At 37.5% G+C, this 16,063-nt stretch overlaps 2 protein-coding genes across 2 annotated transcripts; both read left to right on the top strand.

Moving 5' to 3' along the window:
* The first annotated feature begins 1,060 nt into the window (after window positions 1-1,060).
* LOC141369397 (torsin-1A-like) lies at window positions 1,061-4,186 on the top strand. The gene is made up of 5 exons (XM_073875712.1): window positions 1,061-1,286; window positions 1,535-1,800; window positions 2,153-2,328; window positions 3,165-3,298; window positions 3,533-4,186. The coding sequence occupies exons 1-5, from the start codon at window positions 1,163-1,165 to the stop codon at window positions 3,787-3,789; spliced, it is 957 nt and encodes a 318-aa protein (XP_073731813.1). The 5' UTR covers window positions 1,061-1,162; the 3' UTR covers window positions 3,790-4,186.
* Window positions 4,187-5,119: 933 nt separating this feature from the next.
* On the top strand, window positions 5,120-11,325 carry LOC129430905 (torsin-1A). Its single transcript, XM_073875711.1, has 5 exons — window positions 5,120-5,298; window positions 5,561-5,826; window positions 5,981-6,156; window positions 7,815-7,948; window positions 10,602-11,325. The coding sequence occupies exons 1-5, from the start codon at window positions 5,175-5,177 to the stop codon at window positions 10,844-10,846; spliced, it is 945 nt and encodes a 314-aa protein (XP_073731812.1). The 5' UTR covers window positions 5,120-5,174; the 3' UTR covers window positions 10,847-11,325.
* Window positions 11,326-16,063: the final 4,738 nt, after the last annotated feature.

Genomic DNA, 16,063 nt, shown 5'->3' with positions numbered 1-16,063 from the left:
CTGAAACCATCTATACCTGTGCAGCGACTACAAGATACCTTTAAAAAAAATTTTTTTTTGATATTAACTGATTGTTGATCATTTCTGCTCTCTCCACTAATGTAAATACAGTACCAAGGGTTTGCTGGAGGAAATGTATTTTCTTTCCTATATGTGTTATGAGATTTTAACTGCTCCTTGATTTTGCTTTTTATAGTTCAAGTTCGGTTTATTAATAGAGCACAAAATTTAAAAACCCAACAAATAAGACATAAGATAAAACGGACAAAATCAGAAACCAAAATAAAGGATCAAATTCAAAGCAGACATTATAAACTAAAAGCAGTAGTGAATAAGGACTTGGACTTTTAGTGAGTATAAATGTATAAATGTAATTTATGCAGCTGGTTGCCGGTGACTTATAGATTTAAATGTATGTTATTTACTTGCAACAGTCTGTTCAATGTTAACTAAACATCAACAAGTCTCTGTCTTTACAGAACAAAACCACAAAATAACAGCCTCGGGCACAGAATTCTGGGAACCAGAAATCTTCATCAACCTTTTTCTGCTTTTTTTTTACTTCAGATTTTGTTTTCCATAATGCTTTGCATGAGGCTGTTATTTTAGTTTAATTCTGTAAAGATTAAGATTTTCATTTAACTTTGAGCAAACTGTTGCCAACAAATTTAAAATACAGTAATTTACTGGCAACCAGCTGCCTACTGTCATCTCTACATATTGTTTTTTTTAGTGTCATAAAATAATTGAGTTAACATTTTTACCCCACTTTACTATGGCAATGTAAAGACACGTCCCCTTTCTAGCGTAGCATTAACCACACCCGCTGAGTAAACACATTTTAAACAAATTAGAGACATTGCATATAGAGATACAGATCTGAGAATTATAACACTCAAAATCACAAGAAAAGGGAGAGAGAGAGAGTTGAGTTTAGCTAAAAGTGAAATAATGTACCTAATAATGAGTATACTGTCATCATTTATGCTCAAGGTTATGGAAAATGTAATTTGTTTACAAGCTCCACCCATCTCTATCGTAATAAGGTGTGGTTGTTTAACTACATCCTTACAATGTTTTGAAAGAAAACAGGTACAGTACATCTCACTTACTCACTACAAATGCAACTTTAAGAAAATCATCACAGGAAGCAACTTTTACAATGAAATCAGCCAAAATATTTGTGCTTTTTATTCTGTTACCTATTGCAACAGTTGAGATGCAATTCTTTGACTTTATCAATGTCTTTTTTGACAAAGATGTTTTACGACCATTTGATGCTGAAGGTAAGCTAAACCGGATTGGGTCAAAAAGGAACAAATCCAACCTGTTGGGTTGTACTTTAACCTATGCTGGGATGTTTTAACACAAATTGCTCAGCCGTTTTAACCCATTGTTGGGTCAAATATAAAACATCTTCTGGGTTAATTTAACCCAACGGTTGGGTTTGTTCCTTTTTAACCAAACACTTGTAGCATTTTTAAGAGTGTACATTTTTGTCTGCATGTCACTAAACCAATGTTTATATTGTCAGAGTTTAAGAAAGATCTGAGGAAGTCCTTATATGGGCAGCACATTGCATTGGAAGCGATACATAAATCAGTGTCCGGGTTTATGAAAGATCCAAATCCATCAAAACCCCTGGTACTTTCTTTACATGGATCAACAGGAGTGGGAAAAACTTATGTCACCAAGATCATTGCTAGGAATATTTATGAAATGGGTGAAAAGAGCAAACATGTCCACACATTCATAGCCACATATCACTTCCCACTCAAACAGCACACAGAGACGTATAAAGTAAGTCAGACTCTTTATATTTACTGATGACTTTGTCATTATTATTATTAGTACTAGAATTAAATAGCAGTTGTTAAATTGTACTACTATCTAATCAAACTCCAAAACTTCAAAGCAAGTTGAAGGTAAAGGGTTGGGTTGTTGTTGTGAAGTAAGGTTTATGTGGCAGCTGAGCAACTTGAAATGCAAAGGGAAGTGTTAAATCAGGTTTAGATCTAAAGTTTGTAGGTATATAAATCTCAAGGAGGTGTGAGACATTTAAAAATACAAATAAATTCATTATAGGATTATAATGAATATAGTTTTCGTTTTTAGATTTAAGAAATGTAAAACATTTATTTGTTCTGTACAGACTCAACTTAAACAGTGGATTCATGGAAGTGTATCAAGTTTTCCTCGCACCATGTTTATATTTGATGAAGTGGAGAAGATGGACCCACATCTGATTGAGACCATAAAACCTTTTTTGGACTACGTGCCTGATGTAGCTGGAGTGTCATTTCACAATGCAATCTTCATTTTTCTTAGGTAATCGTCTTGACTATGGGTTTGGTCTTCTCTGGGATCTGATAAATATACTGGCTGAACACTGTACAAGTATACTACTTGCTGCAAACTGTGGAATATATACCGTATCCTCAGTCTAAGGCTGAGACTAGGTTACAACTCATGTGGCCTTGAGCAAGTCACATGTTCCTCAGTGCTCCCTGGGTGCTGTAGGGATAGCCGCCCATTGCTCTGGGTGTCTATGTGTGTCACATAATGTCACTGTTTTATTTATGACTGATTTCCAGCTATCAGAAATAAAGTCAAAGTTAATTTTTTATTCTCATTTGGTAAAGTCTAAATAAAAATAAGTCAATAAAAATGTTGTTTGTCAAACTGAAAATCCAGTTGAGGGGATTATGGTGCATTATGAAGGTATGCTATTCTGAGTATAACCATGTGTTTACATTTATTGACCGGTAGAAAATCAAAAATCAGCAAAATACCCAAAACATAAATCATACTGCAGAACTCTAACAATCATAATGAAAGTTCAATTATTTTTCCTAATTATTGGTTCTTTTGTTATAACTGATGATAGACCAGTAGTGTCCAACATGGTTGCCTGCATGAAGTCCGTGTTGTTAATAACCTCAATTTTAATATTCATTTATAACATATTTGGCTTAGCTTCTTTTATGTATGTTAATACGGTAAACAATGATAAAACAATTTACAAGTAAAGCAAAAAGGTTTTGAGTAGACTAAAAAAGTATCCCTCCAGATTGTAGTATCCATTATGGTAGCCCTTGCTCAGAAAAAGGTCAGAGACCCCTGTGATAGACCTACTCTCCATAGTAAACTGTGTCTGTTCACAGCAATGCAGGCCAGAATGTGATCAATAACATAACTTTGGCTTTCATGAGAGAACATAAAAGAAGAGATGATATACAGATGTACAGCATGGACATGGAGACTAAAATTTATCAATACATCTTTGATAACGAAGACAGTATGTATTAAAACATTAGAACCTATTCAGAAAATGCTAATTTATTAACCCCTTTATAAACAAACCCTTTAAGCAGAAGAAGATATAATTGACACAATTTGACATAAAAACTTGTTTATAAGTAGAGTACAACATATTCACTATGGGTCTTTCCCAACCTAAGCACAAATGTCACTTTACACCATTTTGTAAAACATTTTTTCTAAAATAACATAAACACTTTCTGTTTAACAGCTGGATTTCGGCATTCCTGTCTAATAGGTGAACACCTGGTGGATCACTTTATTCCTTTCCTACCTCTGGAACTGAAGCATGTACGTCAATGTGTTTTGGCTGAAATGGCCAATTTGAACATCCCTATAGCTCAATACCCTGATCTTGCAGACACAGTGGCCAGACAGATGCCCTTCTTCCCTCCAGAGGAGAACATCTTTTCTGTTAAAGGCTGCAAGTCAGTCAGACAAAAGCTGATTTTGTATTTTAAAGAATAGATGAAAGAGACTTTATTTATATACCTGAGCCAGTCGCTAGAAGACACTTTTATACATTATTTTATTCCCAATTGAGTGACTGTCATTAATTATATTCAACTGATTATGCTATAATAATCTCCTGTTTTACTGTATCCAGGGACTGTTGATGGAAATGTTATTTCTGATAAGATGCACTGCATGACAGTATAGCTCGACTTTGACTTTTCACCTTTGTTTGTCTACTTTATGATTAAACTTCACCTCTGTAAAATGGTATTGTTAAAATCTTTGTAAAGTCGTTTCAGAAAACTGATTCTTAACACATTATCAATGTTATAAATGTATTGCTGAAACACATTACAAAGAGTGTGAACTGAACTGGAGTTAAACACCATTAAACAGTTTTACATTTCTGTGTTCAGGATTATTTGGGTGGGGCCAAAACTGTGGCTCGATGATGCCAACAAGGATTTGAATTCAGGCACAGAAAATGCCGATCTAATGTTGAAAGGGAGTTTGTTCCATAATGTGGGACCAGCTACTTCAAAAGTGGGGTTTTTCCCATCCTTTTTCACCAAGTTCATCAAGACGAGGAGCTTGGATTCAGACTTCTAGTGGGAGAGTATGTAAGAGATTAGACAGATCTGATGCTGTCATTAATGCAGCTGGTTGCCAGTAACTTATAGATTTAAATGTTATTTACTTGCAACAGTGTGTTTAATGTAAACTAAACATTAACAAGTCTCTGTCTGTACAGAATAAATCTATAAAATAACAGCCTCAAGCACAGCATTCTGGGAACCCATCAACCTTTTTCTGTTTTTTTTTTACTTCAGATTTTGTTTTCCATAATGCTTTGCATGAGGCTGTTATTTTAGTTTAATTCTGTAAAGATAAAGATTTTCATTTAACTTTGAACAAACTGTTGCCAACAAATTTTAAATACAGTAATTTACTGGCAACCAGCTGCCAGTAATACTGTCATTTCTACAGATTGTTTTTACAGTGTCATAAAATAATTGCGTTAACATTTTTACCCCACTTTACTATGGCAATGTAAAGACACGTCCCCTTTCTAGCGTAGCATTAACCACACCCGCTGAGTAAACAAATTTTAAACAAATCAGAGACATTGCATATAGAGATACAGATCTGAGAATTATAACCCTCAAAATCACAAGAAAAAAGCTAAAAGAGAGAGAGAGAGTCGAGTTTAGCTAAAAGTGAAATAATGTACCTAAAAATGAGTATACTGCTCAAGGTTATGGAAAAACGTAATTTGTTTAAAAGCTCCACCCATCTCTATCGTAATAAGGTGTGGTTGTTTAACTACATCATTACAATCTCATTTACTCACTACAAATGCAACTTTAAGAAAATCATCACAGGAAGCAACTTTTACAATGAAATCTGCCAAAATATTTGTGCTGTTTATTCTGTTACCTATTGCAACAGTTGAGATGCAATTCTTTGACTTTATCAATGTCTTTTTTGACAAAGATGTTTTACGACCATTTGATGCTAAAGGTAAGCTAAACTGGATTGGGTCAAAAAGGAACAAATCCAACCTGTTGGGTTGTACTTTAACCTATGCTGGGATGTTTTAACACAAATTGCTCGGCCGTTTTAACACATTGTTGGGTCAAATATAAAACATCTTCTGGGTTAATTTAACCCAACGGTTGGGTTTGTTCCTTTTTAACCAAACACTTGTTTAAAAAATAATCTAGCATTTTTAAGAGTCTACATTTTTGTCTGCATGTCACTAAACCAATGTTCATATTGTCAGAGTTTAAAGAAGATCTGAGGAAGTCCTTATATGGGCAGCACATTGCATTGGAAACGATACATAAATCAGTGTCCTGGTTTATGAAAGATCCAAATCCATCAAAACCGCTGGTCCTTTCTTTACACGGACCAACAGGAGTGGGAAAAACTCATGTCACCAAGATCATTGCTAGGAATATTTATGAAATGGGGGAAAAGAGCAAACATGTCCATAAATTCATAGCCTCATATCACTTCCCAAACAAAGCCCATGCAGAGATGTATGAAGTAAGTCAGACTTTTTACAATCTATGACTTTGACATTACTGTAAGGACATTACTCAAGGAGAAGTACAGTAAGGAATAACCTTATTTCAATTCGTATTTCAATTAGTATAGTTTTGATAATAGAAAGTTTATTTATTTATTTCTGAACACACAGCCTCAGCTTAAACAGTGGATCATTGGAAATGTATCAAGTTTTCCTCACTCCATGTTTATATTTGATGAAATGGAAAGCATGAACCCACATCTAATTGACACCATAAAAGCTTTTTTGGACTATGTGTCTGATGTAGATGGAGTGTCATTCCACAATGCAATCTTCATTTTCCTCAGGTAATACTCTTGACTATGGGTTTGGTCTTTTAATGGAGCCGATAAAAATTAGGGCTTTGATGAGAACGGAGTATATGTATTTGCTGCATACTATTTTGCAAACACTGTAAAACAAACTACGTACATCTGCAATTACAAGAATGTTGAACAGTAGCAATCTACCCGCAGTCACATGACCTCACGTTTTGCTACAGTTTCTGGGTTAAAGGACATGTTTCCTGGAAAAACACCAGTGTGCAACAGAGTTTGAGATACATTTTCTCTTGTTGATGGGTGTGTCAGAACTGCAGTCCAATCAGCATGTAAATAAATCATGCGGTACAATGGATGCAAGTTGGAATGTTCTCTTTCATTCTAGACGACAAGGGCCACGACTGTATGATCGAGCATACTACAGTATAAAGTATTTATAACAATTTCATCAGTCTCCAAAAGATTTAAAAAAGAACAAGTAGAATGGCCTTCTCAGCTACCGTAGTTGCAACTCTTGCGTCATCAAAACAGGTTGTTCCACGCATCACCGTTTCTGTTTAAAAATGTTGTGCAACATCTTGTCAGGGATGAATGCAGCCAGGGTATTTTAACATGAAACAATGAATAACCATAACAACAATCAGGTTGGGAGTGAAGAATCAATGAGTATCAATAGCCACAAACAAAGGGATGGAGCCTCGCGACACCAGTAACTTACTGTCGATTTAAATTTATGTTGTTTACGGTAACAAATTGTTCAAAATTGAGTGAACAAAACATTAACAAGTCTTTATCTTATCTTAAAGGTCACACTGGTGCAACCACAACCAACTGCAGCGAACTCCAACAAACCCCAACATTCTAAGGGAGCGTGCACACCAAAGCTTTTACGCCCGCGGCCGGCGCATGTTTTCAATTGATTCTAATGGAAACTCAGCGTTTTCCAAATAAGCCAGCAGCTAGCGTTTTTTTCCTCTGAGCGTCGAGAGTTGAAAGAGATTCAACTTTGAGTGAAAAGCTCCGCTCGTCAACCGGCTCACAGCTCAAGTATCACGGCTATCAAAGCGCTCGGCTGAAAACAGCTGGCATTCGGCGTCCTCAAGACGTTTTCAGCCGCATTTAAAAGTTTTGGTGTGTCCAGCCCCTAAAGTCTCATTTACTTTGATCCAACAACTGCCAACAGGGGTTTCATACTGACCCAACAGACTCCAACAAACGTGATCAGTATGAATTGGCCTTTACTAAAACTAAAATAAGCATTCTGGGAACCCAATTCCGAAGGGAAATAAACAGAAAAAGGTTTATGAGGATTTCTGGTTTCCAGAATACTTTGCACGAGGGTGTTTTTATTCTGTAAAGACAAAGACTTGTTAATGTTTAATGTTCATTTAACTTTGAACAAACGGTTGCCAGTAAAAAACATAACATAAATTAAAATCTACAGTAAGTTACTGGCAACCAGCTGCATAACTACAGTAATTGTATTACAGTGATACTAATCTAAACATAACCAGTGTCTGGACGTGTTTAAACTTTTTAAATAAATCAGAAACCGGTAAAATACCTAAACATAAATCATGCTGCAGCAATCTAACAATCATAATGCAAGTTCAATTATTTTTCTTTCAATTATTGGTCCTTTTGTGATAGACCTACTCTCCATAATAAAAATGTTATCTTTACAGCAATGCAGGCCAGAATGTGATCAATAACATAACTCTGGATTTCTGGAGAGAAGGGAAAGACAGAGAAGAAATACAGATGTACAGCAAGGAAATGGAGACTAAAATTTCTCAAGATATCTTTAATGATGGAAAAAGTATGTATTATAACATTCAATCAAAACTTATTCAGAAACTGCTTATAATTAACCCTTTAAAACAACCCATTTCAGCAGAAGAAGATACATTCTAATTATGGGTTATCATCAGGGCCTGAAGTTAACTTTTTTGACCACCTGCCACAGAGACTTTTTACCTGCCAGTTTTTTTTTTTTTTTTTTTGCCTGAATAGTGAATGATAACACTGTCTTTATTGTATGAATTAAATATAATTTTTTTTCAGAGCTACAAAAGTGAATTTCTCTTTGTCTTAGGTTGTTTGATTAACATGAATGACTTAAGTAGGTTAATTGAGGTTACTGTCTCTTTAAGACCAGCACAGACTGGTTTCTGACTCTCTATACATACACTTAAGACATAAAGAAATGTTTTATTAGAAAATGAATACTGTTGAGATAATTTTGTTTATATGTGCCCTGTCAAGAGCAGAAAGATTTTATGTACGCATGCTTTTAGGAACGCGTCTCTCCGATGTGCCCTAGTACTGAGTGCCCTTAAACCCGCGAACGCACACAGAGACAGAGGGGGCACAAACTGCGCACATAAACGCCACACATGCGTTGTTTTTCATTACTCTATTCGCAAAATGTATGTTAATGTACTACAGTATAAGGCATAGTAGCGCAACTCTCTCTCTAAAGTTTACACATCAAGAGTTCTGATCCGTCACAGCAGCACTACACATCTGTGTACCTGTGATTGAACTGTAGCCTATGTCAGCATTGCATTCTCTTCCCATCTCACCAACAGTTTAATACTTACTCGCACATCCAAACGTAGACAGAGAAGTGCCTCATCTTCTTTCCAATCGCATGAACGTTGCGAAACAGCAGTCGCATCCTTTCAATGAATCACTCAATTTGCATCGGTGATATGCGCGGGTTGATAAGAAATGAGCGGGTGCCGGTTACGAGTCATCCAAAAATATTTTAATGATATTCAGGCCGCGGTCAGTCGGTCGAGTTGAAAAATTGGGCGGGTTAGTTTAAAATGTCGGTCGGGAGTGGGTTGTTTATACAATGACCCGCACATCATTGATTCGCATTGGCTACCCGCCAATGTGGCTGGTAGATTGACAGTGTTACCCGCCAATTGCAAAATCCACCCGCATTTGGCACGTGGTCGGGTGTTAATTTCATGCCCTGGTTACCATACATTGGCAAATACGTCACTTTCACTTACCATATTGTTAAACCCTAAAACTTTAACGCTCATCATAAATAACATCACATAATATTAATTAAGCAATATCGCTCAAGTAGGAGTGTGTGATTAGGCCAGAGGCACGAGGCCGTAGGCCTCTTGAGCTCCGAGAGCGATATTGCTTTTATACAACAGTTTGACGGCACACGTTTGAAAAACAAAAACTAGAAAACAACAACGGAGTTATTTTAAAAGCCTCTTTGTTTGAGAACTACTTCTTCCGCCACGGATTTGAGGGCAGCCAGAATGATAGGTAACACTTTCTGCTGCTTTGAATCTCATGATAACTCAATGGACGGAACAGGCTTTCTTTATATTAATGTTTCTTGGTTACAAAGTGTAGTTTTAAGATTAGTTCAGTCGAGAATGTATATGTATTATATTTAAATCTACAGTCGATTAGTAAAGATAGCGCCTGTTTGAACGTTTGCTTAGTGAGATTCGGTACGTATGAGAACCAAAGCATGAGCGTACGTCAGTGTTCACTCGCCCCGCTGACCACCGCCCTCTCTGGGCTACATCTCTGACAGGGATTCCCTGGCTCTGATATTCGCCCTGTCTGTGTTTGATCGTCAAAATTAGATCAAATCAGCAGTATTTGGTGTCATAATGAAACTATTACTTGTTTTCTTATTCATATTTATTGTCTTTTGTGTTGTTATTGTTTTGACGCGAGGTAAAAGTTAATAAAACTATACTTATATAATGTTACTATTGCTTTCCCATTTAATCTTAACATGATACGAGCACTCGGTTATCATTAGACTTCGTTCTTGTCAGTACTATATAAAACTGTTTTTTATAAGTGTCAGAGAGATGTTTTTGCATGCTGCTTATAAATATATCAGTGGCAATATCTCATAACATGTTTTAATAGTCAAGTCTAGATAAAATAAATGATCAATGTCCACATTTAAAAGCTGCGGTGCTTACCTGCAGTTCCACCGTGTTTTCGCGTTCTGAGGAGAGAGATCGCTCCAGAAAAAAACGAGTGTTTACATTCCTCTTTCTAAGTGTTAATCGTTCACACGATGTGACAAGACATTACTCCCATTAACTTTAACTTAACATTTCAGAGCGCTGATCTTTGACGGAATAATAACTTCCGATTGGGATTCACATACTGATTTACGAGCTAGTGAACTAATGAGACACATGGAGAGTGATTAAAAACAGCGCATTTGTGTGTGTCCGTGTGTGCGTGCAGTTTTTCCATTCAGAGATGAGCCTGTTTAAAGGACCTCCATTCACTAGGTGGCGGAATGATACGATAGGTGAAGTGGTTACTGTGCCGTTATCAGTACAATATCGCATAGCTCTTAGCCAATCAGATTCGAGAACCAGAAAGAACTGTTGTACAGGTATAATGACTTATATTACATTTGTTCCAATTCGCTCAAGAAAACATAAATATTTTCTGTTTAACAGGTGGTTTTTGGCACTCGTGTCTACTAGATCATCACCTGGTAGATCATTTTATTCCTTTCCTACCTCTGGAAGAGAGGCATGTACGCCAGTGTGTTCTGGATGAAATGACCAATATGAACATCGCTGTTGATCATAATCTTGTAAACAAAGCTCTAAGAGAAATTCCCTTCTTCCCTCCAGATGAGAAAATCTTCTCTGTTAAAGGCTGCAAGACTGTCAAAAGAAAGTTGCAGCTAAATATTTAAGTACACACAAGTTAATCCACACAAGTTGGGATTTGCCATCTCCAGTTCACTTAATTTGAATGTTTGGGGACTGTGGGAGGAAATCTGGGTGCCTAGAGTAAAGTTGAACATGCAAACTCCACACAGAAAGGCCTCCTGACCCAGCTGAGACTTGAGCTGGGACCTTCTTCCTGTGAGGCAACAGTGCTACCCACTGAACCACTGTGCTAGCAATTAATCAGAAGAGTTTAGGAGTTATACTTTTTAAACAAATGAATGTAAGGGAAAGTGAATGTAATCTTGCAGAACTGGGTGGCTATTTTTATATTTATAACATTTGATATGGTACACTGAAACACTTTAGTTTAAATTTGGCTCTGATGTGGCTTTCCATCAACCTTACATTTAGTTTTTATTATCCTCATAATTTACATTTTTGGATATATGTTATGCATTTAAAATGTCATGAAATACCTTATAACATATGCAATTGTTGTGTAAATACTTTCATGGTTCATTTGACAGAATTCACTGAATGTGAAAATTTACATCCTCCTTGCTCAAAAGCAATGTGTCAATCCGTGTACAGTTCTGATTGAATGTGAGGAGATCATTAAAAGAGCACATATTTCTTTGCTAAAAACAGAATGTTATTTTGTGTATTTGGTATAATACAACAACGTGTTCACGTGGTTTATGGTTAAAAACACATTTTCCACATACCATAGGTTTTTGTAGATACAGATACTGTGTTCCTGAAATGCACCAATTTTGTACAAAACTCATCGATCTGAAAAGCCCTATGTCCCTAATTGGCCAGCCAATCTGTACGCCGCGGTTGGCCTGAATACCTGGAAATGTGACGCTCCTTACCATTTTTGAAAGATTTGCTCACAATGCAATGCTAACAGGAGTTAACTTACAGGCTGTGATTCCAAGCGGGAGGAATTATGATAACGTCGATCTTTACTACATCATCAATCCCAGGAAGTAAACTTGTTGCCTATCTGTGTGTTTGTTGTAGTCCAAGAAAAGAGATCTATGTTGGAGAGACGATAACTCACGTCATCGTTTACTTTGTTTTGTACATTTTGCATATCGTTAGCATGTACTAATACTACACACATACACACTAAAGGATATGCAAAATCGTGAATCGGACTATAGGTCCTCTTTAAAATATTTAAAGACAGAGGATCACCGATTATTTATTTGATAAAGAAATTTAATAGCGACTTCTATTCAATTTAATAAATATAAAATTTCGCCAGAGCAATTTTTGAAGGAGCCACAAATAATACAGCCAAAATTGTACTTGCAGGGATATGTGTAAAAACCTAATATTAATATTCTTCTTAAAAGCCATTTATTTTTTGAAAATCAAATTTGAACCTTATTTTTAAATGTAATAACTATTAGCTAACGCTACTCAAGCAGTGTCACACAAATCAGGTAAGCAAGCTTCAGCTGGTTCAAAATGCCGCTGCAAGAGTGCTCACTCGATCTAAGAAGTATGATCACATAAGCCCAATTTTGGCAACTTTACACTGGTTGACAGGTAAATGTTGCATACATTTTAAAATATTGCTAATCACTTAAGCCTTAAATGGCCTAGCACCTTCGTATCTTCGAAAACTATTATCAGAATACAATCCATCACGTACCCTGCGTTTGCAAAACTTTGGTGACTAAATTATTCCTAGAATATCAAAAGCATCTAAAGGTGGTTTATCCTTTTCCTACTAAGCTCTGGAATGATTTACCAAACAATGTTCGAGAATCAGACACTAAAGGGGATCGCACACCGGCCGCGCAGCTCAGCACCGCGCAGCGCCGCGCCGTTCTAAAAAAATTTAACACATTGTTTTCTATGAGTGTACGCACACCGGCGCCGCCAGGTGGCGCCTGTCCGCGCCGCCCAGCTGTGACTCAGGAAGTTGTTCTAATCCCTGTCGCGCCACAGAGCGCCACTCACATATATTAACATTAAATAACATCATAAGTGTCCCACATCATTAATGATTAACATTGGCTGCTAACGTATATTTTACATTTTGAAGTAGACGCTATCTGACGAAGCTCGCGCTATTTAATGTGCACTTCCGGTTTACAATACCTCCGAGTTCTCCTAGGCGCGACGCGACGCGGCGCGACGCGGCGCTGCGCGGCGCTGAGCTGCGCGGCCGGTGTGCGATCCCCTTAAGTCTAAACTAAAGACATTTCTCTTTAACAAAGCATTCACATAATTCGTCTTGTTAATATATATCCTGCAATAGTTAGCTTGTCCGGAACCGAGCAGATATTCAACCACTATACTTGCATTACATGCGAACGGCCCCTCGCTAATAGGATTTTGTTTCTCTTTCCCTGTCTCGTCCTGACACTGAGACTAGGCTCGTTATAGTCGTGCGTAGGTCCTACGGCGTAGCCGCAACGGGGTAGGGTCCACGTCGGTTTTCATTTATACTTTTGCGTTGTCCTCCACATCAACGTGCAAACACACGCGCAAACCAGTATCCACGCTTGTTACCACAGTAGCAGCCCAACCGTCAGAGAAGAAGAAGCTTGACAAGTTAACCCACAAATGAAGAAGAAACAGCAACTTGTTGTGTATGATTTGAGAAGACCAGCAATGATGGAAGTAAACAAACAGCGACTTTTGTTGCAGTTTGAGTTAAATCGCTCCTTAACTTGGCTCATCTTTGTTTTCACGGTCGCTACGGCGTAGAACTTACGCACCACTATAAATCGGGCTTAACGGACCCAATTCCTGCTGTCGTGACAGTCATCACACCAATGATCTACTGGCCTTCCTGCCTATATATAACGTTTTAATTTCCATAAAATTTTATAATATAGTATCTAATATATATTATATCCTCTATAGAATTAGCTATGACTGGCTCTATTAAGTGTTTTTTTAGGACTATTTCCCACAGGGTATTTTCCTATAAGTATTTTCAACCCCTATGGAGTCAGCTGACATTGGCTTATTAACTTCTATACTCTCTTCTATAAGTTACATTTTTACTACGCTCGCTAGTACAGTTTAATATTAGCAGACTTATGAAAAATACATTGTCATGTATGTGTACATGTTGTAATGTTATGAGTGTACGCTATGAGGCGCTATTGAATTACCATCTTGTATATAGATCCAGACATGAGTAAACGTTGTTGAGTTCAACCACATGCGGTCTCTTGTCATCAATACATTACATGGTGTCAGAAAGTCAATGATAAATAATGGATCAGCTAAAGCCCCCGGGAGCTCTGTGCTTGGAAGGAAACCTAGCCGAGAACTGGAGAGGTTGGATCCAGCGATTTGAACTTTATCTTATCGCGAGTGGAATCTCAGAGAAGTCTGAAAAAATAAGTGTGCCACTTTTCTGCACGTTGCAAAAGAAGATGCAATCAAGGTATTCAACACGTTTACATTTGATGACGAAGTTGACAAATGAAAAGTGCTGTTTGCCAAATACTATGAACAACGGAAAAACCTGACATACATGAGACATTTGTTCTTTATTAGAGCACAAGGCCAAGCAGAGTCGATTGATGCTTATGTAACAGATTTAAAGAACAAAGCGAAGGACTGTGAATTCGGAGAACTTACCGAGTCACTGATAAGGGACCGAATCGTTTGTGGCATTACAAATGACCAGATCAGAGGCAGACTGTTGCGGGAACCTGATTTAACCCTACGAAGGGCAGTGGATATTTGCCGTGCCAGTGAGGTGAGTCAAAACCAGTTAAATCACTGCAAGAGGAAACAGAAATTCCCGTGCAAAAAATTCACAAGCAAAAGATTGGAAAAAGGGAAAAAGAGTATGTTCAGCCAAAGAAATCACTAGCAGAATGCACAAGATGTGGCTACAAGCACGAACCAAAGAAATGTCCTGCATACGGACAGATATGCAAAGCCTGTCACAAAAAGAATCATTATGCAAAGAAGTGCATGAGTCGCACACAAACAGAGAAACAACGAAGAATTCACGGAATCGATCAAGATGATGAAATGTTTCTAGGAACAATTGAATTGATGGAGACTGAACTGTACCAAATCAATGAAAAGGATAAGGTGAAAAAGAAAGAACTGCAAACTGGAGTGAAACAGTGGACTGAAACCCTTAAGGTAAACAACCAGAAACTGATTGTTAAGTTAGATACAGGTGCAGACTGTAATGTAATTTCAGTGCAAGAACTGGATGCATTGAATATTGACAGAAATGGCATGAAAAAATCACATTGTAAATTAGTGACATATTCAGGCCACAAGATGTCGCCATTGGGTCAGCAATGCATTGAATGCCAGTACAAAAGCAAGCTGTATACACTTCAATTTCAGGTGATAGAGCAAAATGCCTGTGCTATTCTGGGAAGAGAATCCTGTAATACATTGGGATTAATAAAAAGGATCTATGAAACAAATGTAGACACTTCAAATGATATAATGAGTGAATTTGAAGATTTGTTTACAGGACTGGGTTGTGTTCCGGGAGTCCACCACATTCAGACAAATCCTGAGGTCATGCCAGTGATTCATGCTCCCAGAAAAGTTCCTGTGGCTTTAAAAAAAGACATTGAAAGAGAACTGAAGCGTATGGAAGAGATGGGTGTCATCAAAAAACAGACTGAGCCCACTGAATGGGTAAATAGTATGGTGACAATAGTAAAGCCCAACAAGATTAGAATCTGCATAGACCCTCAGGATCTAAATAGAGCAATACGGAGAGAACACTATCCTCTTAAGACGCTTGAGGAAGTCGTTGCAGAAATGCCCAGAGCCAAGGTATTTTCTGTAGTAGATGCAAATCAAGGATTTTGGCAGATCCGGCTGGATGATGACAGTTCTAAACTATGCACATTTAATACACCCTTAGGAAGGTACAGTTTTACAAGGCTTCCCTTTGGAATATCTTCAGCTCCAGAGGTGTTCCAAAAGTGCTTGTCACAGCATCTGGAAGGAATGGAAGGAGTTGTTAATGTGATGGATGACATTCTTGTGTGGGGAGAGGACAAAGATTCACATGACAGCAGACTGAGAGCGCTGTTAGAGAAACTGAGAAGCATAAACCTGAAATTGAATAAGGACAAATGCAAAATTGGTCTCAACGAAATCAGCTACATTGGTCATGTGCTGAGCAAAGATGGTCTGAAACCTGACAAAGAAAAGGTGAGAGCTATTCTGGAGATGCCAGAACCACAGGATAAGTCAGCCCTACAGAGGTTCTTAGG

Source organism: Misgurnus anguillicaudatus, chromosome 13 (genome assembly GCF_027580225.2).
Source record: "Misgurnus anguillicaudatus chromosome 13, ASM2758022v2, whole genome shotgun sequence".
In the NCBI taxonomy this organism is placed as follows: Eukaryota; Metazoa; Chordata; class Actinopteri; order Cypriniformes; family Cobitidae; genus Misgurnus; species Misgurnus anguillicaudatus.
Note: the sequence above shows the minus strand (reverse complement) of the source record. Positions and strands in the feature narration are given on the sequence as shown.